Source organism: Neoarius graeffei, chromosome 10, assembly GCF_027579695.1.
Source record: "Neoarius graeffei isolate fNeoGra1 chromosome 10, fNeoGra1.pri, whole genome shotgun sequence".
Classification (NCBI taxonomy): domain Eukaryota; kingdom Metazoa; phylum Chordata; class Actinopteri; order Siluriformes; family Ariidae; genus Neoarius; species Neoarius graeffei.
Genome location: NC_083578.1, coordinates 16,656,621 through 16,681,753, shown reverse-complemented (window position 1 = coordinate 16,681,753; position 25,133 = coordinate 16,656,621). Strand labels below are relative to the sequence as shown.

Below are 25,133 nucleotides of genomic sequence, written 5' to 3'. Positions count from 1 at the left end.
TTGTCCAGGGTGTACCCCGCCTTTCGCCCGTAGTCAGCTGGGATAGGCTCCAGCTTGCCTGCGACCCTGTAGAACAGGATAAAGCGGCTACAGATAATGAGATGAGATGTAAATATTTATTTATTGGTCTAATGGTTTGTTTCTTAGTTGGTTTGTTTGTGTGTTTGCTTGTTTATTTGTTGGTTGGTTGGTTTTTGTTGATTTAGGCATGTATTTGTTTTGTTTATTTGTCTGGTTATTTGTTGGTTTTATTTATTTCGGCATGTATTTGTTTGCTTTTTGTTGGCCTGTTTATTTTTATATTTATTTATCAAAAGTAAATATTTCTTGATCTTATTGTTTTTCTTAGTTTGTGTGTGTTTGTTTGTCTGTTTTTGTTGACTTGGTTTATTTAGGCATGTGTTTGGTTGTTGGTTTTATTTATTTCAGCATGTATTTGTTTGTTTGCTTTTTGTTGGCCTGTTTATTTTTATATTTATTTATCACAAGTAAATATTTATTGATGTATTTGTTTCTTAGTTTGTGTGTGTATATGTTTGTTGGTTGGTTTGGTTTATTTAGGCATGTTTTTGTCTGGTTACTTGTTGGTTTTATTTATTTGAGCATTTGTTTGTTTGTTTGTTTGTTTGTTTGTTTGTTTGTTTAAATGATGAAGCATGAAAGACAAATGAGAACTGGCTTATATTAAATAGATTAAACAGACAAAACAGCACTTAAGAATCTCAAAAATCCAGGCTGATTTCTCTGTTGACAGCATAGTTGTGCAAAAGCCATGGCTGGGATGGGATGATAGTTTTTTAAAATAGTAATATATTTATCTTTTATTTGCTCGAGTAGTTTGTAAAGAAGCTGAAAGTCTGTGACTATTACTGTAGCTGAATTTACTGTAGCTGAATTGAATGTGACACTTTGTCCCACTGATTAGACATTTATCTGATCAGAACCTTTCAGTGTTTGGAACTTTATCTCATCTCATCTCATCTCATTATCTCTAGCCGCTTTATCCTGTTCTACAGGGTCGCAGGCAAGCTGGAGCCTATCCCAGCTGACTACGGGTGAAAGGCGGGGTACACCCTGGACAAGTCGCCAGGTCATCACAGGGCTGACACATAGACACAGACAACCATTCACACTCACATTCACACCTACGGTCAATTTAGAGTCACCAGTTAACCTAACCTGCATGTCTTTGGACTGTGGGGGAAACCGGAGCACCCGGAGGAAACCCACGCGGACACGGGGAGAACATGCAAACTCCACACAGAAAGGGCCTTGCCGGCCACGGGGCTCGAACCCGGACCTTCTTGCTGTGAGGCGACAGCGCTAACCACTCCACCACCGTGCCGCCCCTGGAACTTTATATTCTGTAATAAAATTGTCAGAGCACATTCAGGTTGAGGTATCAGTTTGAACTCTTTGACACTAGTTTTTGCACTTGCTCCAGCAGACAGATCAGCGTGTGTGTCTGCAGACATGGACTTTCCACCTAAGAGAGAGGAGAAAAAGGTACGGAGGGTTCTGGTGCTGGGGTCAGTGCACAGTGATGGATCTTCAACCCATTTGTTTGATTATGTTTTTTTTTTCTTTTATGGTCACAGATGAAAGCAGCACGAGCCAAATTTGATTTCCAAGCCCAGTCACCTAAGTAAGTATAAATATACAAGGTCGCTTTATTCATGGATATCACTACATAAACAGGAAGGCTGGATCAGCAGTGTTAAGCCGAATGTATTCTTGACTGAATGTGAATGCAGGAGGTGTGTGAACAAACATGAACATGTGAAATTCAACAAGCACACATGATTCAGGTTTAAACTCAACGTTTTCTTCTCCTCAGTGAAATAATGAGTTCCCCAATAGATGGCAGTGTTTGTCCAGTATGGATGAGAGTGTATCACAGTTACGTGATGGAAACATGCTGAAAAAAAATATTCACATAGATCTTTGACTCATCTCAAGGATTTAGGAGAAGTGTATCGTGTATAGCATTCTGTTTTCAATTTCAAACAAGAATTTCTGAAATACAGCGCACCCCGACCCAGGCACGGGACCGATAAGACACTGATGAGCCCTTGAGTGAAATTCCTATATGCTTAGATTGTATCCTGTTTGAATTCTCCCTTCAAATTCCCTTTGGATACAAATCATCATCCCAGTTAAAGTAATTATGCTCGAGCACTGTTAAATGCTCAAATCTGATGGTTTAGAAGCCAGCTCGGATCTTAGTGCCAGCTGCAAGCACGGGCACAGATAGAGGGGGGGACGGGGGGATTCGTCCCACCCAGATTTAAATTCACCTCATTCGGTCCCCCCCACTTATAGGGAGGAAAAAACGTCTATGCTGTCTTTCTTTGCATAAGGCAAACCTCACGGAAAAATCAAAAGACTAATTACCATTCGGTTTATTGAGGTGCACAGCAGTACATACATAGTTGCAACTGCGCAGACTGCACAGGTTGCGAGCTCGAGCTTGGTTGCTATGGTTACCCACAACAAGTTTGACAGGCATATCGGGGACAGCTCCTAGTTCAGGACCCCAACACGGCATGATGAAGGGTGCGGAAAGGCAGAAAACGATTGCATCGTTTTTTCAAAAAAAAAACCCCGACTGTAAGTAAACTGTGCCTTACTTTATCATATCACCTTGCAATTTTTTGATAGTCTGTTCAAAGTAATGTCGTAGTGAAAGTAAAATCGTACGGAGTAGAGATGCCTTTCTGGTAGCCTCCTTCTTTCGGTGGTAGCCTGTAGATACAGTGCTCAGAAGGCAGTTTTAATGTTTAATCTGGCATTCCCTGCCATAATTTCAGCGAGCATATTGTTTCATAAAGAAACTTTGCGAAGAGTTGTTGACTGACTGCCGCTCACGCAACACACAGGCATAGTTAGAAAGTCAGGATGCACTGGTTTACACTTTACACACACACACGTAGCCCAGCCTCTCGCTATGTTTAACAGTTGGAACTTAGCGGTTTTAAAACTAGTTTTGCAGTTTTGCAATTTCTGTGCGTGATGATAATGTGTAAACTTTGGATTTCCATAGACTATGTTAAAATGTTATCATTGTCCTGGCCTGCAGGTAGTTCCTGGTGATGGCAGTGAGGGAGGTGAAATAACATGTATACACACTACCGTTCAAAAGTTTGGGGTCACCCAGACAATTTTGTGTTTTCCATGAAAAGTCACACTTTTATTTACCACCATAAGTTGTAAAATGAATAGAAAATATAGTCGAGACATTTTTCTGGCCATTTTGAGCATTTAATCGACCCCACAAATGTGATGCTCCAGAAACTCAATCTGCTCAAAGGAAGGTCAGTTTTATAGCTTCTCTAAAGAGCTCAACTGTTTTCAGCTGTGCTAACATGATTGTACAAGGGTTTTCTAATCATCCATTAGCCTTCTGAGGCAATGAGCAAACACATTGTACCATTAGAACACTGGAGTGAGAGTTGCTGGAAATGGGCCTCTATACACCTATGGAGATATTGCACCAAAAACCAGACATTTGCAGCTAGAATAGTCATTTACCACATTAGCAATGTATAGAGTGCATTTCTGATTAGTTTAAAGTGATCTTCATTGAAAAGAACAGTGCTTTTCTTTCAAAAATAAGGACATTTCAAAGTGACCCCAAACTTTTGAACGGTAGTGTGTGTATATATATACACACACACACACACACACACACAAAATGGAATCATTTGCTGACAGCTCAGTCCCCCCCAGTTCAAAAATCCTATCTGCGCCCCTGGCTGCAAGGTTTATATTAATGCACTCATTCCACACTGCAAAAAATAAAAATCTTAGGAAGTTTATTTGTCTATTTTCAAGTCAAAACATCTAGCCACCCTTATTCATCTCATCTCATCTCATTATCTGTAGCCGCTTTATCCTTCTACAGGGTCGCAGGCAAGCTGGAGCCTATCCCAGCTGACTACGGGCGAAAGGCGGGGTACACCCTGGACAAGTCGCCAGGTCATCACAGGGCTGACACATAGACACAGACAACCATTCACACTCTCATTCATACCTACGGTCAATTTAGAGTCACCAGTTAACCTAACCTGCATGTCTTTGGACTGTGGGGGAAACCGGAGCACCCGGAGGAAACCCACGCGGACACGGGGAGAACATGCAAACTCCACACAGAAAGGCCCTCGCCGGCCACGGGGCTCGAACCCAGACCTTCTTGCTGTGAGGCGACACCGCTAACTACTACACCACCGTGCCGCCCCGCCACCCTTATTATAAGACATAATTGCCCAACAAGCAAAAGCTCATTTAGCTAGAAAGGCTAGTTTTCAGACAGTCCATCTTGAAAATCTTGTATAGACAAAATGTCTTGAAAAAGTCTTATTTGGAGCACCTTTGAAAATAAAACAAGGTTTTTTTTAAAACAAGTACGTACATTTTGGACATTTGTCAAATGCGGTTCATCTTGTTTCAAGAAAAAAAAAACAAAGTATGCTCGTTTTGGGAATAAATGAACTTTACTGAAATCTTTGAATCTTTCATTACAATTCAACTCCACCTTACAGATCCTAAGTTTACTGCGACTGGTTTCTCAGTCATTCAGAGTGAGCTCCTTCTAGATGCCGTACATACTCTAGACCAGACAAGTGCCTTCAAAAAGGCTATGAGGGAGTGGAGGGCGTTTTAGTGAGGTATTTTTGGAATGCTGTGAGCTAAGTTCAGTGTTTTTTGTTTGTTTGTTTGTTTGTTTGTTTGTTTTTGTGCCTGATCTTGTAAACCCCTCGTACACATGAATAGTCAGTGCCCCCAAAATGCACTGCTGCTTTGGCGTTGTGTAAGCACTGTAAGTCAAAATGCGTAGACTTTTTTTTATTTATTTATTTTTATTTTTTATTTTTTTGGTGCCTGAGGTCCTGGGGAAGTGGAATCTTAAAGTGCCATTCCACCATTGGATGTATTCTTTGGCATAAAATACAATATATTTTGACAACATATATAAATGGTATCACTAGATAGAGAAATCTTTTCGCTTGAAAATGATATATCAAACATAATTTTTTGACAACGACAAGTATATTAATTTTGCGACCAAAGTCACCTACCCTTTTAATTTCCGCGCGTGATGTCATCGGCAGGTTCCCCTTCTTGTGTACCACGTGACGTGTGACGTGGCACATATTATCAGCAATGGCGGATAGAACGGGATAAAAATAATACCAATAAATCTAGCTAATACCAATAAATCTAGCTAACTGAAAGATTAACTCAAAATTTTTTGCAATTTTTTTGGCCCCTATATACGAGGAGAAATGACTCTCTCACTTTGGGGGTTTCCTGGTCTAAAAATAGACCGACACGTGGTACACAAGAAGGGGAACCTGCCGATGACATCACGTTTCACTACCGCGCGGAAATTAAAAGGGTAGGTGACTTTGGTCGCAAAATTAATATACTTGTTGTTGTCAAAAAATTATGTTTGATACATCATTTTGAAGCTAAAAGATTTCTCTGTCTAGTCATGTTGTCATAAAATATATTGTATTTTATGCCAAAGAATACATCCAATGGTGGAATGGCACTTTAAGGAACCGTTCGTTGATGACAGCAATAATTAACAGTTATTCCATGAAATCGAGTCGTAAATGAGCCTTGTACAAGGAGACTGAGAGGAATAACTGTTTCATTCTAGCCAGATTCACCGGATTTTGAGAAACAGAGCATTTTTACTTTTATTTTTTGCAAATGTGATCAATAAAAACTGTATACAAAACGTCTGACAAAATCATTTCTGATTAGAATGTAAACAAACTGGCGGAATGACACTAGCAATTTGCGAAAAATGCTATCATTATAATTACTCATCTCATCTCATTATCTCTAGCCGCTTTATCCTGTTCTACAGGGTCGCAGGCAAGCTGGAGCCTATCCCAGCTGACTACGGGCGAAAGGCGGGGTACACCCTGGACAAGTCGCCAGGTCATCACAGGGCTGACACATAGACACAGACAACCATTCACACTCACATTCACACCTACGCTCAATTTAGAGTCACCAGTTAACCTAACCTGCATGTCTTTGGACTGTGGGGGAAACCGGAGCACCCGGAGGAAACCCACGTGGACACGGGGAGAACATGCAAACTCCACACAGAAAGGCCCTCGTCGGCCCCGGGGCTCGAACCCAGGACCTTCTTGCTGTGAGGCGACAGCGCTAACCACTACACCACCGTGCTGCCCCATTATAATTACTGAAAAATAAAAAAAAGATACGTTCTGACCATCAAATACTTTAATTCAAATATTTTGTTGCTTTTTTTTGTATTTTTGAGGGTTTTGTTTTCGAGTAGCATTTTTATTTCATCCTCGGTTGGTTCAGCAACACGCGCCGCCATTTTGTTTTTCTCTACTCATGGTATATGAGCTGACAGCCTCATAATAGAGTCGCCAATCAGACAGCGTGGTTGCTCATATCCAGTGAATGTGGATAGAATGTGTAGTATTATTGATGTTCCACAAAACTGAAAATGTAACTGTAAATTGGATTAAAAAAAAGCATGAGGTTTTGCAGTGTAATAAATAAACTAAATGGTCATTGATAAGTTGCAGTAGTAGAAGAAGAATAAAACTTTTGGGGAAGAGCTGTTATATGAAAACGAGACCGTTAATGACGGCGTAGCTCACTCCGGCTCCGTCTAGTCCAGAAGGAACGATCTAAAGTGGGCCACCTTGCGCAATAAATGTTGCAAGCTATATACACTATATACAAGCTATATATAGAAGCTATATACACCCTAGGAATACCGACCTATTTGCCAGAAAGAATTGAAAATGGCGAGAAATTGACTGAGAAGAAGCAGTTTTTGTTGAACTGCTCATTAAGGCTTAATTAGTCCATAACTTCATTAATAATTGTAATTAAGCAAATCTGGGTAGAAGTTATGTGCATTCTTGGTACTCCTACCTTCATACCAGAGACGACTCGAGGGAGGAGAAACAATTTGTGTTGAAACTGCTCATTAGGGCTTAATTACTCCATATCTTCATTATTAACTGAAATTATGCAAATTTGGGTAGACACTGTATGCACCCCAGGCAGACCTACCTTCCTGCCAAAAAGAATAAAAATTGGTGAAGAACTGAGAGAGAAGAAGCGAGTTTTGTGAAATGTGGACGACGCTGGACGGACGCCGGACAACACATGATGGCATAAACTCATCACCTGTCGGCCGGATGAGCTAATAATCCTAGGAAAAAGTGGATCATTTTACTCTAACAGAACAGCCCTAAGTGTTTTTATTCCTTCCGCGTCAAATCGCTATAAACAAATAGATTTGATTTGTCTTTGTTTTATACGTTTTTTGAATAATACAAAAATGGACTCAATACTAAATTACAGAGTAATTTATTAGTAATTACAGAGTAATATTCTTAGTAATTACAGAGTAATTTAGTGAGCTGTTAGGAATAAATTAAGGAAGTCCTGCTCATTTTTTGTACGGAGCTCAGGCTGTGAATCTTCCCATCATCGGAGTTGCATGCGTGGTACCCAGCAGCCTGTATAAGGGAACAGCACTGAAGATAAGAAGGCCTCAGCAGTCGGCTTGTAATTATTGCATTCCTATGACAGCTGTGTCCATTCCTAGCCTTTTGCGCTGTCAGAGTTTTGCACTTCCTCTTGAGGATCTGCTTTCACTCCAAATATGTGCCTTATTCCTTCCTTTTCTATTGCAGCTCGTTTCCTAGGCATATCCCTGTAATGAGGGGGAAAAAACCCAACAACAGCAGTAAACCTGCTCACTTGTAACGCGCTTATAATATAACCCCAAGGGCAGGTGTTAGGAAAAAACAAGGATATGACTGAGGAAAAGCTTATAATCCTTACTGCATTCCAAGATTCCACCTAATGGCAGCACGTGTTAACCTTTGACCTTTGTTTCACAGGGAGCTGACCCTGCAAAAGGGTGATGTGGTGTACATTCACCGCCAGGTTGATGCCAATTGGTACGAAGGAGAGCATCATGGGAGAGCAGGGATCTTTCCTACGAGTTACGTTGAGGTATATGTGTGTGTGTCTCTATAGAGGATGTGCAGTCACGTGACCCGCACGTGTGTACTCCGCCCACTCCGGCATATTGGACGGCATCAGGATAGTTTACCTTGCGCGAGCGTAATGGATCCAGGGAGTAATCCCCAAGAAAATTCGGAAAATACCCCATCTACATCGCGCGATTACTTGTCCAAGTTTGTTCAGCATCTTGAAGGTGACGTGAGGCAGCGTTACGTGGAAAAGTGTTCCAGGTTGGGGATTGCAGATCCGTACAACTTGCCGCAATCCTTGTTCAGGGAAATTCGGAGCTGCGGTGCCGGCGATTTGCCCGATCTGGCCTACCACGACATTTACAATTTTCTTGTTAATCGTGAATCGTGTTACACTGGCAAAGCCCTCAAAGCTTACAAGAGCCTGGAAGCTTATAAATATTTTGTTGTGGGATGGGTATCCCAACTATACCTCTGGAAGGTTCCGAAGAAGGAAGTCTACTTGATAACCTCACTGGTAAGTGGCATTAAGACGTTTATCATAAAGAGACTATGCAGGACGTTTTATCTTAAGAATGTTCGAAATTTAAACTCAGTTCCAGATAATGACAGGGTTGTAAATATGTATGTTTTTGCCTGAAAAACAGGAAATCAGAAAGCTGCGCACATTTGCGCAGCTTCTGCGAAAACATGGGCAGCTTTCTGATTTACTGTTTTCTTCTCATACTTCCTATTTTTCATGGACTGTAGGGCATTTGCTTATTTAGTAATTTTAATACAGAATTTACTCTGATGAAATTGTTCAGACACTCCAACGCCCCCCCTAAAAAAAAAAATCGGATCTGCGCGATTCAGCCGTGAAAAAGGCGGCATCCGCCGTTTGCATCCCTGTTTAAACTCCTAGGTTAACCGACTTTAACCGGCTAATGAGGCTCGGTGGTCGGTCAAGATTTTTTTTTAGTTTTCGCCGTCCCTACTATGGATTGGCCTTTCAAAGGCATATATGAGCCAAAAAGATAAAACATTGTCATAGACTAGGCCAGGGTAGTAGGGCTAGGCATAGCCATTTTAAACGTTAGAGACTGTCTAGTTTCTAAGTATGCAGTTATCATTCAATCCGAAAATCAACTTAACAGATGTACTAGGAGTATTGAATTAGAAGATTACACCAAATGCTGAACAAGATATGACCATTCTTGAAAGAGCTACTCCCACACACTTGATAATTAGAACGGGTTCGTCTAAGTTCTATGCGCGGCCTTGCCGTCCAAAATGGCGGATAATGAATATCACGTGACCTCGTGACGTCACGTGCACGCTCTCTATAGAGGCTTTGCACTTTCACGTGACCCCCATAGCAACGGTAACTAGGGCACCATGACAGGGGGCACGCTTGTAGTGCTTCATTCAGCCGATTTAGTTGTTATTGATCAGTACGGGAAGGTTTTGCTGCATTTTTGGATGTGCAAGTTGTTCTGAATGAAAGAAAGACATCAGATTTTTTCATTTACCAAAAGTAATTCATCATCGGGGGGAAAAAAATAAAGAAATTTCTAAATGTAGAAGAGAAAAACATTCAGCGGGACTTGCTGTCGAATGGAGAAGTCAAAAATCCTATGGTATGCTCACTTCATTTCCATGAAGGTAAAAATAAAAAAAATAAATAATTTCACAACTGCAGCGCAGTGCTCATTCTTATACAGTGAAGTGAACATGAGCAACACAGCAGCTCTACACAGCCTAAACTTAAAAATTAAAGTGCATTTGCATTCGAGGATCCTTCGGAGCATGTTGTGCGCACGCTTGGGACCCAGTTATTATGGGAAACACCTGATACTGATTTGAGCACAATCAGCACACGCATACAAGGACACAGAGGCTTTGTGAACTATTATCATTATCACTATCACGTTTGTTTCTAGCCATGTTTATGACTATGATTTCAGTTACTTTTGTGGTTTTTTTTTTGAAATATCACGCCTGCTAATAAGCACTCTTCCTGGAATTAGATCCGTCTACCACCGCATACCTGACACAATACTAGCAAAGTGTCTGTGAAAACAGAGTCCTTATATGCACGTGCTGATTGCGCTCAAATCAATATCAGGTGTTTTCCATAACGACTGGGTCCCAAGCTCACGCACAACACACTCCGAAGGATCCCCAAATGTAAATGTGCTTTAAGTCTCGGTGAAGTTTAGGCTGTGCCGAGCCGCTGTGTTACTCATGTTCACGTCACTGGAAAAGAATAAGCACCACGCTGCAGTTGTAAAATAATTTTTTTTTATTCTTCCCTTTGTGGAAATGGAGCATACCATAGGGTTTTTGACCTCTCTGTTTGACACTGAGTCCCGCTGAATGTTTTTTTCCTCATTTTCCCCTTCTATGTTTGGAAATCTCTCTACTTTTTTCCCCCGATGATGAATTACTTTTGGTAAATTAAAAAATCTGATGTCTTTGTTTCGTTCAGAATGATTTGCACATCCAAAAATGCAACAAAACCTTCCCATACTGATCATCCATCCATTATCTGTAACCGCTTATCCTGTGTAGGGTCGTGGGCAAGCTGGAGCCTATCCCAGCTGACTATGGGTGAGAGGCGGGGTATACCCTGGACAAGTCGCCAGATCATCACAGGGCTGACACATAGAGACAAACAACCATACACACTTACATTCACACCTACGGTCAATTTAGAGCCACCAATTAGCCTAACCTGCATGTCTTTAGACTGTGGGGGAAACCGGAGCACCCAGAGGAAACCCACGCAGACACGGGGAGAACATGCAGACTCCACACAGAAAGGCCACCGTCGGCTGCTGGGCTCGAACCCAGGACCTTATTGCTGTGAAGCAACAGTGCTAACCACTACACAACCATGCCGCCCCCATACTAATCAATAACAACTACGTCATCTGAATGAAGCACTACAAGCATGCTCCCTGTCATGGCCGCGTAGTTACCATTGCTATGCGGTCACGTGATGGTGCAAAGCCTCTATAGTTGGTGTGTTTACATGATATGAAATATAGCAATCGTAGATCCTCACTTCTCCTCTCTTCCATCTACCCTTGAGCAGATCATTCCTCCGACAGAGAAGCCAGTGCCAATAAAGCCTCCCAGTGTACAGGTGCTGGAGTACGGAGAGGCCGTGGCTCTGTTCAACTTCAATGCCGACCTGCCGGTGGAGCTGTCCTTTAGGAAGGTACTGGCTCCTCAAAGCTCATGGCATTGCTTAGATGCAGCAGTACTTTACAAGAGGAACTCAATCTCTTTCAGGGCGAGGTGATATCCATAACACGACGTGTGGATGATCACTGGTTGGAGGGTCGGATCCCAGGCACCGCCCGCAGCGGCATTTTCCCCGCCAATTACGTCCAGGTCAACAAAATGCCCCGCACCAGAACGGCTGATGACCTTTCACCCTGCCCACTCTCGCCCCTCTCCCCTTCCCCTCACTGCACCCAGGCTCCGCTTTCAACTCACGCATGCACCAGCCAGTTACGCTCACCCCTCTCACCCACACAGCACGCCTCCTCCAAACAGCTGTCCAATCACTTTGTATACTCGCCTGGCCCCGCCTCACCCACTCCGCCCAACAGCCACAGGAGTTTCTCACCTTCAGCATGCAGTTCACTGGACAGAGAAACGAGATCTCCTGTTTCACCATCCAGTCACGTCTTGCCGTCTCCACAGGGCCCGGGACTGGCAGTGAACATGAACCAGAGACCTTCGTATTCTTATCAGGTATCAAGATAGTAATATTTATGTCGGTAATGACATATGTTCAGTTCTATTAAAGATATTTCATCACTGATCTGTGTTTCAGCAGGTTATAAAGTGGTGAAATATCTCTTCAAATGTTTTTGTTTCCTTTCTTTTGATTAGACCTTGTGTAAGATGTACGGTGTTATTCCTGTAACCTCTTTCTGTAGGATGGACCCAGAACACAACCTCCTCAGTCTTACACGCGTGTAAAAACTCCACCATCAGCACCTTCCCCAGTCAACAGCAGCACTACAGTCATACCCCGACAGCCGTGAGTCTTAGATCCCCTCAGAGCAATCTGATTAACCTGATCATTAATCCTGATAAAATGCATTCACATCTTCTGTCTTTCTGTCAGATATAAGGCAGTTTACAACTACAAACCCCAGAATGGAGACGAGCTGGAGCTGAGGGAGGGAGACATCGTTCAGGTGATGGAGAAGTGCGATGACGGCTGGTTTGTAGGTAAATGGCTCTTTTACATAACAGATGACTGTCTTTTAGGAATACTTTGGTTCACTTGCTGTGATTTTGCAGTCCTGGCTGTAGATTATGCATATTTTGTTTTTTATTATCTGCCCTCTACAGGACACTATCTGTTACTACATGATTAGTAAAACAAGGTGAAGAGTGTGTCTGATTTTTAGCATTTAGGATAAATTTAGTTCTTGTTTGGATCAAACTGAGGACTCATCTCATCTCATCTCATCTCATTATCTCTAGCCGCTTTATCCTGTTCTACAGGGTCGCAGGCAAGCTGGAGCCTATCCTAGCTGACTACGGGCGAAAGGTGGGGTACACCCTGGACAAGTCGCCAGGTCATCACAGGGCTGACACATAGACACAGACAACCATTCACACTCACATTCACACCTACGGTCAATTTAGAGTCACCAGTTAACCTAACCTGCATGTCTTTGGACTGTGGGGGAAACCGGAGCACCCGGAGGAAACCCACGTGGACATGGGGAGAACATGCAAACTCCGCACAGAAAGGCCCTCACCGGCCACGGGGCTCGAACCCGGACCTTCTTGCTGTGAGGCGACAGCGCTAACCACTACACCACTGTGCCGCCAAACTGAGGGCTATGGAAGGAATTGTTAGATTTCTGAAATCACATCTACATTTGCTAGGATGAAGGGTTACTTTATAATAATTACTTGGGGCTTATTTCAACAGCCATGGTTAATTTTTTCCTCATTTTCGGTTTCAAAAAAGGAAAGAAAAAAGTGGTAAAGTACACTTTTGGACAAACAAACTCAGGCTAATATTGAAGCTTAGTTATCTGTAAATTATGTTTTTTCTAGCATAAAGGTTTGCTAGGATTAAATCAAGGATTGGCAGGTTTAAATTGAGGATTGCCAAGATTAAATTGAGGATTGTTTAGATTAAATTAAGGCTTGCTAATATTAAATTGAGGATTGGTAGGGTTAAATCAAGGTTTTCTCGAATTAAATCAAGGCTTGCTGGGATGAAATTGAGGCTTGGCAGGATTAACTCAAGGTTTCTTGGGATTAACTAGAGGCTTTATAGGATTAAATTAAGGGTTTTGGAGATAAAAATCGAGATTTGGTATAGGATTAAACCGAGGTTTTCTGGAATTAAATCGAGGTTTGCTAGGATGAAATTGAGGCTTGGCAGGATTAAATTAAGGTTTCTTGGGATTAACTCAAAGCCTTGTAGGGTTAAATTAAGGGTTTGGGGATGAAATTGAGGCTTGGCAGGATTAAATCAAGGTTTCTTGGGATTAACTAGAGGATTTATAGGATTAAATTATGGGTTTTGGAGATAAAAATCGAGATTTGGTATAGGATTAAATTGAGGTTTTCTGGAATTAAATCGAGGCTTGCTAGGATGAAATTGAGGCTTGGCAGGATTAAATTAAGGTTTCTTGGGATTAACTTGAGGCTTTATAGGATGAAATTAAGGCTTTGGGGGATAAAATTGAGGCTTGTTGGGATTAAATCAAGGTTTTCTAGAATTAAATCGAGGTTTGCTAGGATGAAACTGAGGCTTGGCTGGATTAAATCAAGGTTTTTTGTGATTAACTCAAAGCCTTATAGGATTACATTAAGGGTTTTGGAGATAAAAATCGAGATTTGGTATAGGATTAAATAGAGGTTTTCTGGAATTAAATCGAGGCTTGCTAGGATGAAATTGAGGCTTGGCAGGATTAAATCAAGGTTTCCTGGGATTAACTAGAGACCTTATTTGATTAAATTAAGCGTTTTGGGGATAACATTGAGGTTTGGTAGGATTAAATCGAGGTTTGCTAAAATGAAACTGAGGTTTGGCTGGATTAAATCAAGGTTTCCTGGGATTAACTTGAGGCCTTATAGGATGAAATTAAGGCTTTTGGGGATAAAATTGAGGCTTGTTGGGATTAAATTGAGGTTTTCTGGAATTAAATCGAGGTTTGCTAGGATGAAATTGAGGCTTCACAGGATTAAATCAAGGTTTCCTGGGATTAACTAGAGACTTTATTGGATTAAATTAAGCATTTTGGGGATAAAATTGAGGTTTGGTAGGATTAAATCGAGGTTTTCTGGAATTAAATCGAGGTTTGCTAAAATGAAACTGAGGCTTGGCTGGATTAAATCAAGGTTTCCTGGGATTAACTCAAGGTTATATAGGATTAAATTAAGGGTTTGGGGGATAAAATTGAGGTTCGCTAGGATTAAATCGAGGTTTTCTGGAATTAAATTGAGGTTTGCTAGGATGAAACTGAGGTTTGGCAGGATTAAATTAAGGATTCCTGGGATTAACTAGAGGCCTTACATATAAGATTAAATTAAAGGTTTGGGGGATAAAATTGAGGCTTGGTAGGATTAAATCAAGGTTTGCTAGAATTAAATGAAGGTTTTCTGGGACTAAATCGAGGCTTTATAGGATTAAATTAAGGGTTTGGGAGATAAAAATTGAGGCTTGTTGGGATTAAATTGAAGGTTGCTAGGCTAGGATAAATCGAGGCTTGTTAGAATTAGATTGAAGGTTGCTGTTAAATTGAGGTTTGTTGGGATTAAACTGAGGTTTTCTCAGTTTGTTAGGATTACAGTGATGCTTGCTGGGATTAATCTGAACCTTGTTAGGATTAAATTGAGGCTTGGTATGATTAAATTTAGGATTGCTGGGATTAAATCAAGGCTAGGATTCAATTGAGGCTTGGCAGGATTCAGTCAAAGATTACTGGGATTAAATGAAGCTTTGCTGGGATTGAAGTACTGCTTGTTAGATTTTCTCTACCGCTTATCCATTACGGGTTGCGGGAAGCTGGAGCCAATCCCAGCTGGCATTGGGTGAGAGACGGGGTACGTCCTGGACGGGCCGCCAATCCATCGCAGGGCCGACACAGAGAGACAGGCTCACATACCTTCACACTCACATACACACCTATGGGCAAACTTAGAGCAGCCAGGTGAATTAATCTGCATGTCTTTGGACTGTGGGAGGAAACCGGAGCACCCGGAGGAAACCTGCTTGTTTGATAACTTTAGAAATATTTAGCTTACTTGTTGGTGCTGATGTTGAACCTCTTTTCCTTACAGGTACGTCTGAGAGGACTCGTGCTTTTGGAACATTTCCTGGCAACTATGTGGCACCTGTTTGAACGTGAACAAATGTTTTGGCATACTCACTACTTCTACAGTCTCGCTCACTAATTCGATGAGAATTTTAACACACACACACACATATATAAAACTTGTATATGCACAATCAGTCTTCAATCTCTCCATCATCATCACTCACTTTTCAGCTCCTGAACTGGTTTGCATGCACACTCCATTCACATTTTGAGCACTTGCGTGTGTTCTGTGTCTGCGTGCGTGTGTATGTGTTTTCACAAGCACTCCCTGGATGTGGTGGCATTGGCAAAGACACTATGTTTGGAACAGTCAAGGCAACGCGCATGTTTTTAAAGCCACCAGTGACTGATTTAAGAGGTGGCCGTGGGTATGGTTTGGACTGGACTGCTGCCACAGAGACAGAGACACTGTCCTTATCGTCCACATGCTTATTTTGCAGCACATCCTGTGTTTGACATTTTTGTGTAAAGATTTCCTCCGTCCTGCATTTCAGATCTGTAACAGCGCAGCTCCTCGTGGAACACTCCACGAAGACACGCATCTGGATGGATGAACTTTCTCAATTATCATGATCATCACAAATATTAGTGTTTCGTTTGCTGGCTTGGCTGAACTCAATTTGATATTAACGACACAACCGTGCAAATCCTTGCCTACTAGAGCTTCATCTACGTGTAGTATATACTATATTAGTGCTGTATCTGTTAATCTGTTGCTCGAGGAACTATTGAAGGATCACCTCAGTTGGCAGCGTTCTGGGGATTTTTGTAATATTTCCTGCACGAGGAAGTAACTCATGCAGAACTGGCTTCACTATGTGTGTATTATAAAGCTAGAGCGCAAACATTTCTGTAGTGGATTAGCTAGACTTTGTCAGTTCAGGGTTGTAGGTGAGAATAGCTAAATATGATTGCCTACATAACAAAAACCTATTACCATAAACTTGTGTCATACATCATTGTTCTGTGTTGAGTAAGACATTTCCTGAAATGTAATATGCTATTTTGAAACATGACCAATCCTAGATACACTGTGCGTCATGAAAGGTATGGCTCTGTCATTGAAATCGGGCGTACCTTGACAGAAAGGAACATTCTTTCTCCATGAACCTGATCTGGTGACAAATTTACAACAATTTGGACGAATGAGACTGATGTGGTTGGGTTTTGTTGGCCTTAAGGTATAAAACATATCATTAACTTTTAGATATGGGTTGGTTGTTGCTTGGAAAACCGTTGCAGTTTTCATTGACCACAGTCAAATTCATTCCTAAAAAAAATAATAATTAAAAAAAAAAAAAAAAAGGTTTCCTGAAGTTTAACATGATACAGTATGAAACCCTTCTGTGAAGTGATCCTCATTTGTAATTGTAACACTCAAGTGATCTCTAGGACATATATGCCACTAACTTCCTTTTTTTTTTTGAGAATGAAAGCATTCTTGGAAAGATGAAGTAAGACGATGACCAAAGTATAAAGAAGAAGGAAGTGTTTTGATCGTATCATGAACAAGAATGTGACCAATTGATGTTTGTATAGTAATTCTGTCACAAGCTATGACTGTCAGTTCCAACTAAAAAGCAACTTCTTAATAAGAGATGCCGATATTCATAGTCATGTATTTTGAAAGAAAATCTGACTTATAATCTCACAGGTTATAATGGGATGGTTGGGTTACGCTAGATTGGTGACTGCTTGGATGTGGTTGTTATCGTCTCGGATACTGGTTTCTAACTCAAGTATTATTTCCATTTTATTTTTTATTTTTTTGTTTTCTGAGACTGTACAGATATTAACAGTTATCAAACTGCAGAAAATATAATATATTTTTACTGATTGCACGGTGTATTTCAGTAGATATGGTACTCACAGATTTTGATAACTATCAAATAAATGCATCCTGTGCTTGGAAAAAAAATGTCATTTGTTTATTTTTCTAAAAAAAAAAAAACAGGCTGTTAATTGCTCGTTAATTCCTCATGCCAGATGTTTGACTTGAGGTTGTGTCCAAAAACGCTCATATCCTTGTCTTTGCTTCAATGTTCTTCTTGTAAGTATGACACATAACCTCATGATTGAAATCAGTAACATCTTCCATTGCCTTCTGATGTTGCAGTGTGACACACTGAGGAAAAAATCCCTACAGATGGGAACATTTTTGAGATCAGACAGAAGTTTCACAGTAACACATTTGGATTCCTGAAAACTTCAAAAAGAGGGATTCGGACATGATTTTCTGATGGAGTTTATACAGTGGTGCTTGAAAGTTTGTGAACCTTTTAGAATTTTCTATATTTCTGCATAAATATGACCTAAAACATCACCAGATTTTCACACACGTCCTAAAAGTAGATAAAGAGAACCCAGTTAAACAAATGAGACAAAAATATTATACTTGGTCATTTATTTATTGAGGAAAATGATCTGATATTACATATCTGTGAGTGGCAAAAGTATGTGAACCTCTAGGATTAGCAGTTAATTTGAAGGTGAAATTAGAGTCAGGTGTTTTCAATCAATGGGATGACAATCAGGTGCGAGTAGGCACCCTGTTTTATTTAAAGAACAGGGCTCTATCAAAGTCTGATCCTCACAACACATGTTTGTGGAAGTGTATCATGGCACAAACAAAGGAGATTTCTGAGGACCTCAGAAAAAGCGTTATTGATGCCCATCAGGCTGGAAAAGGTTACAAAACCATCTCTAAAGGGTTTGGACTCCACCAATCCACAGTCAGACAGATTGTGTACAAATGGAGGAAATTCAAAACCATTGTTACCCTCCCCAGGAGTGGTCTACCAACAAAGATCACTCCAAGAGCAAGGTGTGTAATAGTCGGCGAGGTCACGAAGGACCCCAGGGTAACTTCTAAGCAACTGAAGGCCTCTCTCACATTGGCTAATGTTAATGTTCATGAGTCCACCATCAGGAGAACACTGAACAACAATGGTGTGCATGGCAGAATTGCAAGGAGAAAGCCACTGCTCTCCAAAAAGAACATTGCTGCTCGTCTGCAGTTTGCTAAAGATCACGAGGACAAGCCAGAAGGCTATTGGAAAAATGTTTTGTGGACGGATGAGACCAAAATAGAACTTTTTGGTTTAAATGAGAAGCGTTATGTCTGGAGAAAGGAAACCACTGCATTCCAGCATAAGTGCCTTATCCCATCTGTGAAACATGGTGGTGGTGGTAGTATCATGGTTTGGGCCTGTTTTACTGCATCTGGGCCAGGATGGCTTGCCATCATTGATGGAACAATGAATTCTGAATTATACCAGCGAATTCTAAAGGAAAATGTCAGGACATCTGTCCATGAACTGAATCTCAAGAGAAGGTGGGTCATGCAGCAAGACAACGACCCTAAGCACACAAGTTGTTCTACCAAAGAATGGTTAAAGAAGAATAAAGTTAATGTTTTGGAATGGCCAAGTCAAAGTCCTGACCTTAATCCAATCGAAATGTTGTGGAAGGACCTGAGGCGAGCAGTTCATGTGAGGAAACCCGCCAACATCCCAGAGTTGAAGCTGTTCTGTATGGAGGAATGGGCTAAAATTCCTCCAAGCCGGTGTGCAGGACTGATCAACAGTTACCACAAACGTTTAGTTGCAGTTATTGCTGCACAAGGGGGTCACACCAGATACTGAAAGCAAAGGTTCATATACTCTTGCCACTCACAGATATGTAATATTGGATTATTTTACTCAATAAATAAATGACCAAGTATAATATTTTTGTCTCATTTGTTTAACTGGGTTCTCTTTATCTACTTTTAGGACTTGTGTGAAAACCTGATGATGTTTTAGGTCATATTTATGCAGAAATATAGAAAATTCTAAAGGGTTCACAAACTTTCAAGCACCACTGTAGCTAAAGTTCAGAAAGGACTAAAACAAAATTTCAAACGAGCTAAAAACAAAAATAGTCAACAAGTCAAATACTGCAGGTTTTGTTTTAACAGGGTAGAGAAAACTATTTATTAGCAATAGATTAAAATGACCTTATACCACAGCAGTGCTGTATTCTCAATTCTGATTGGCCAGGCCAGTAGGTGTTGGTTAATTTTCTATAAATAGCAGCTTGTACTTTTCCATACTCGTTCTAATATGTTAGCATTTCTACAATAACAGCTAACACAGGACGATTTCTGTGAAAATGTTTATTTCATGTTTATAGAAGGAGTCTCCAGTGTCAGAGCTTAAAACTGCAACTTTAACTTTTTTCCCCAATAGTCTTGGCAACAGATGGCTTTTGTGAGACGAGGGGGAAAAAAAAGAACAAACATGCACCTGAATCCTCACCTCCCTCCTAACTCAATACTATTCCATGACTCATACAAACGTGTCACTTCAGAAGGGAGTGCAGTTTTCAACCATAAAACAGATCCCACCCTGAATTCCAGACCAGGTTTCTAATCAATCGAAGGTGTGGCCCGTGCTAGTGAGTAAACCGGGCGTGTTTGAGCTGAAAAAAAAGAAGACCAAATTAGACTCGCATGATTTAGAGTACAATAATTATAAGTGCTAAAGAATATTAGAATGACATATGATATTACAGTGTATTGGTGTGAAATAAATAAATACTGGTGAACATTTGATGAGTAAATAGTCTGTATTTAGTAATCATGTAGAATAAAATTGATACTTGTATAGAATTTAACTGAAATGAAACTAAAACACTGAACATACAAAACATATTGAAGGGCATTCAGTTGAGTGCATACCTCCACCAAGCCACATATCCAGATTTGCATCAAAGTCTAATCAATTGTTCCTTGGCCCATGGCACACCTTTCCTCCAAATTTCATCCAACTCCGTTCACTATGTTTTGAGTTATGTTGAGAACAGATGTAAAAAAACAAACAAAACAAAAAAACCTTGGATCTGCATACGTATCTGGATCATGGATGTACATACATATCTGGATTTGCATCAAAACCTAATCAATTGTTCCTTGGCCCATGGCCCACCTTTCCTCCAAATTTCATCCAAATCCGTTCACTACTTTTTCAGTTATGTTGAGAACAGATGAATAAAAAAAACTTGGATCTGCATACATATCTGGATCATGAATATACACTACCATTCAAAAGTTTGGGGTCGCCCAGACAATTTTGTGTTTTCCATGAAAAGTCACACTTTTATTTACCACCATAAGTTGTAAAATGAATAGAAAATATAGTCAAGACATTTTTCTGGCCATTTTGAGCATTTAATCGACCCCACAAATGTGATGCTCCAGAAACTCAATCTGCTCAAAGGAAGGTCAGTTTTATAGCTTCTCTAAAGAGCTCAACTGTTTTCAGCTGTGCTAACATGATTGTACAAGGGTTTTCTAATCATCCATTAGCCTTCTGAGGCAATGAGCAAACACATTGTACCATTAGAACACTGGAGTGATAGTTGCTGGAAATGGGCCTCTATACACCTATGTAGATATTGCACCAAAAACCAGACATTTGCAGCTAGAATAGTCATTTACCACATTAGCAATGTATAGAGTGTATTTCTGATTAGTTTAAAGTGATCTTCATTGAAAAGAACAGTGCTTTTCTTTCAAAAATAAGGAAATTTCAAAGTGACCCCAAACTTTTGAACGGTAGTGTACATACATATCTAGATTTGCATCAAAATGTAAGCAATTGGTCTTTGGCCCACCTTTCCTCCAAATTTCATCCAAATCCGTTCACTACTTTTTGAGTTACATTGGAAACAGACAAAGAAAATCCTGGATCCGCATACATATCTGGATCATGGATGTACATACATATCTGGATTTGCATCATCTCATCTCATTATCTCTAGCTGCTTTATCCTGTTCTACAGGGTCACAGGCAAGCTGGAGCCTATCCCAGCTGACTACGGGCGAAAGGCGGGGTACACCCTGGACAAGTCGCCAGGTCATCACAGGGCTGACACATAGACACAGACAACCATTCACATTCACACCTACGGTCAATTTAGAGTCACCAGTTAACCTAACCTGCATGTCTTTGGACTGTGGGGGAAACCGGAGCACCCAGAGGAAACCCACGCGGACACGGGGAGAACATGCAAACTCCGCACAGAAAGGCCCTCGCCGGCCACGGGGCTTGAACCCGGACCTTCTTGCTGTGAGGCGACAGCGCTAACCACTACAGCACCGTGCTGCCCCGGATTTGCATCATAATCTAAGCAATTGTTCCTTGGCCCATGGCACACCTTTCCTCCAAATTTCATCCAAATCCATTCACTACTTTTTGAGTTACGTTGGAAATAAACAAATAACCAGAGGCGAAAACATAACCTCCTCCATCAATGTTGGCGGAGGTAACAAATATACATACTGATAATACAGATTTGTAGTTTATTTCTCTACTTCATTTCATAAACATAAAATAGCCTGATGCGAACCTTGATACTGTATGTTAAATCCTAAACACATATATGTCATACATCTGAGCACAGTATGTATTATGCATAGTTTGATGTGCTCAAAAAGGGATCTCGAGACCTTCTGTAACAATGTAGGAGGAGTTCATGGTTTTATTAATTGATGTTTTTAATAACATGCTGATGGTGGAAGTCATTCACTCGTATTAACTACTACTGTTATCATTATTGTTCAGTTGCTGAAATGGTTATTATAATAAACTGGTAGGTGGCAGCAAGTACCATGGATGTGTCTCAGCTCCAGGGCCCCCAGTTTGATTCTGAGCTCGTGTTACTCTCTTTCTGTACACTCACACCTTTTCCTCATTGTTCCCAGGATACAGGATCCGGATCCACCTTAGTTATTATAAAATAGTTACTGAAGATGACTGAATGAATGGGTTGTTGTGAAGCAGAGTCCCATTACCACACCAAATTATTATTTTCCTATAAGAGCACAACCTGAAGTGTGTAACTCCTCTTATTCCACAACAATTAGCCAATGACAACAGGTTTTTTTATTTATTAAAGAATGACTGTCAGGCATTTTATACATTTATAAATAAGTTTATTGTTGTGGAACATCCATGAAACAAGTTACCACTTTTGCTGTTAAAGTCCTTCCCGCGCCGTATGGCACATCGGGCGGCACCGATCTCCGTAGCCCTCGACCTCTCACCTATTACATAGCTAGGGTTACAGTGGGGGGCTCGTCCTCTGGTAACCACGAGAGTTTAACTCCCCACTCGCATCTGTATTGCAGTGTGCCTTGCCAGATGGTAGTAGGTACTATTTTTATGATGGTCTTTGGTATGACCCAACTGTGAATAGAACTCACAATCGAGAGGCAGACACACTACCACTTGGCCACTAGCCGGTCCACGTTTGCTGTACACACTCAGAAAATAAAGTACATAGAGGATATTACAAGGCGGCACGAATATACAAAGTTTATCTTCAAGTGGTGAATTTATATATCACAAGTGAGCGAAGTGAATAAGTGAAATTATTCTATTCACATTCACTGGATATGAGCAATCACACACTCTGATTGGCTACTCTACTACTAGGCTATCAGCTTATATACCGTGAGTAGAGAAAAACAAAATGGCGGCGTGTGTTGCTGAACCAACCGAGGACAAAATAAAAACTCTACTCGAAAACAAAAACCCCCAAAAATACAAAAACCAACAAAATATTGAATGAAAGTACAACCCCGATTCTAAAAAAGTTGGGACAAAGTACAAATTGTAAATAAAAACAGAATGCAATAATTTACAAATCTCAAAAACTGATATTGTATTCACAATAGAACATAGACAACATATCAAATGTCGAAAGTGAGACATTTTGAAATTTCATGCCAAATATTGGCTCATTTGAAATTTCATGACAGCAACACATCTCAAAAAAGCAATAAGAGGCTGGAAAAGTTAAAGGTACGAAAAAGGAACAGCTGGAGGACCAAATTGCAACTCATTAGGTCAATTGGCAATAGATCATTAACATGACTGGGTATAAAAAGAGCATCTTGGAGTGGCAGCGGCTCTCAGAAGTAAAGATGGGAAGAGGATCACCAATCCCCCTAATTCTGCGCCGACAAATAGTGGAGCAATATCAGAAAGGAGTTCGACAGTGTAAAATTGCAAAGAGTTTGAACATATCACCTACAGTGCATAATATCATCAAAAGATTCAGAGAATCTGGAAGAATCTCTGTGCATAAGGGTCAAGGCCGGAAAACCATACTGGGTGCCCGTGATCTTCGGGCCCTTAGACGGCACTGCATCACATACAGGCATGCTTCTGTATTGGAAATCACAAAATGGGCTCAGGAATATTTCCAGAGAACATTATCTGTGAACACAATTCACCGTGCCATCCGCCGTTGCCAGCTAAAACTCTATAGTTCAAAGAAGCAGCTGTATCTAAACACGATCCAGAAGCGCAGACGTCTTCTCTGGGCCAAGGCTCATTTAAAATGGACTGTGGCAAAGTGGAAAACTGTTCTGTGGTCAGACTAATCAAAATTTGAAGTTCTTTATGGAAATCAGGGACGCCGTGTCATTCGGACTAAAGAGGAGAAGGATGACCCGAGTTGTTTTCAGCGCTCAGTTCAGAAGCCTGCATCTCTGATGGTATGGGGTTGCATTAGTGTGTGTGGCATGGGCAGCTTACACATCTGGAAAGACACCATCAATGCTGAAAGGTATATCCAGGTTCTAGAGCAACATATGCTCCCATCCAGACGACGTCTCTTTCAGGGAAGACCTTGCATTTTCTAACATGGCAATGCCAAACCACATACTGCATCAATTACAGCATCATGGCTGCGTAGAAGAAGGGTCCGGGTACTGAACTGGCCAGCCTGCAGTCCAGATCTTTCACTCATAGAAAACATTTGGCGCATCATAAAACAGAAGATACAACAAAAAAAGACCTAAGACAGTTGAGAAACTAGAATCCTACATTAGACAAGAATGGGTTAACATTCCTATCCCTAAACTTGAGCAACTTGTCTCCTCAGTCCCCAGATGTTTACAGACTGTTGTAAAGAGAAAAGGGGATGTCTCACAGTGGTAAACATGGTCTTGTCCCAACTTTTTTGAGATGTGTTGTTGTCATGAAATTTAAAATCACCTAATTTTTCTCTTTAAATGATACATTTTCTCAGTTTAAACATTTGATATGTCATCTATGTTCTATTCTGAATAAAATATGGAATTTTGAAACTTCCACATCATTGCATTCCGTTTTTATTTACAATTTGTACTTTGTCCCAACTTTTTTGGAATCGGGGTTGTATTTGATGGTAAGATCTTTTTTTTTCAAGAATTATTATTATAGCATTTTTCACAAATCACTCCTGTCATTTTGCCAGTTTGTTTACGCTCTAATCGGAAATTATTTTGTCAGACGTTTTGTATAAAGTTTTTATTTATTGAATTTGCAAAAAATAAGAATAAAAATGCTCTGTTTCTCAAAATCCAGTGAATGTGGATAGAATAAAACAGTTATTCCACTCAATCTCATCGTACATGGCTTATAGCCAACTCAGCGCTACGTGCCTTGTCAGCTATCAGCTCATGTATGACGAGATTGAGTGGAATAACTGTTAAATATTTTCAACACAAGAAGATAAACTTCATATCTTCGTGCCACCGTATAATGTTCTTTATATTATATGGAAAATTCCACACACACACAAAAAAAACCCCGCAAGTTAATCAAAAGAATTTTAATTTTGAACTGATTTGCCATTTTGATAATGTATGTCTAGTCAGCGGGAAAACACTGGAAGTGACATCATCAGAGTGAAATATCAGAAAATACATCACTCAGATCCCTGATATATTGCATAT

The 25,133-nt window shown here is 40.6% G+C and overlaps 1 protein-coding gene across 6 annotated transcripts in view; it reads left to right on the top strand.

The window, feature by feature from the left end:
* sorbs3 (sorbin and SH3 domain containing 3) overlaps positions 1 to 17,282 on the top strand; it is a 132,397-nt gene extending 115,115 nt beyond the window's left edge. For 4 of the 6 annotated variants that reach the window (XM_060931370.1, XM_060931369.1, XM_060931366.1 and 1 more), the window contains exons 14-21: positions 1,445 to 1,506; positions 1,599 to 1,645; positions 7,917 to 8,031; positions 11,092 to 11,217; positions 11,292 to 11,759; positions 11,948 to 12,051; positions 12,139 to 12,245; positions 15,327 to 17,282. In XM_060931370.1, coding sequence (XP_060787353.1) covers positions 1,445 to 1,506; positions 1,599 to 1,645; positions 7,917 to 8,031; positions 11,092 to 11,217; positions 11,292 to 11,759; positions 11,948 to 12,051; positions 12,139 to 12,245; positions 15,327 to 15,388 — 1,091 coding nt within the window. In that variant the 3' untranslated portion in view covers positions 15,389 to 17,282. The remainder of the gene's footprint in view (positions 1 to 1,444; positions 1,507 to 1,598; positions 1,646 to 7,916; positions 8,032 to 11,091; positions 11,218 to 11,291; positions 11,760 to 11,947; positions 12,052 to 12,138; positions 12,246 to 15,326) is intronic. The other 2 variants (XM_060931368.1, XM_060931367.1) reach the window with 1 other exon arrangement.
* Positions 17,283 to 25,133: the final 7,851 nt, after the last annotated feature.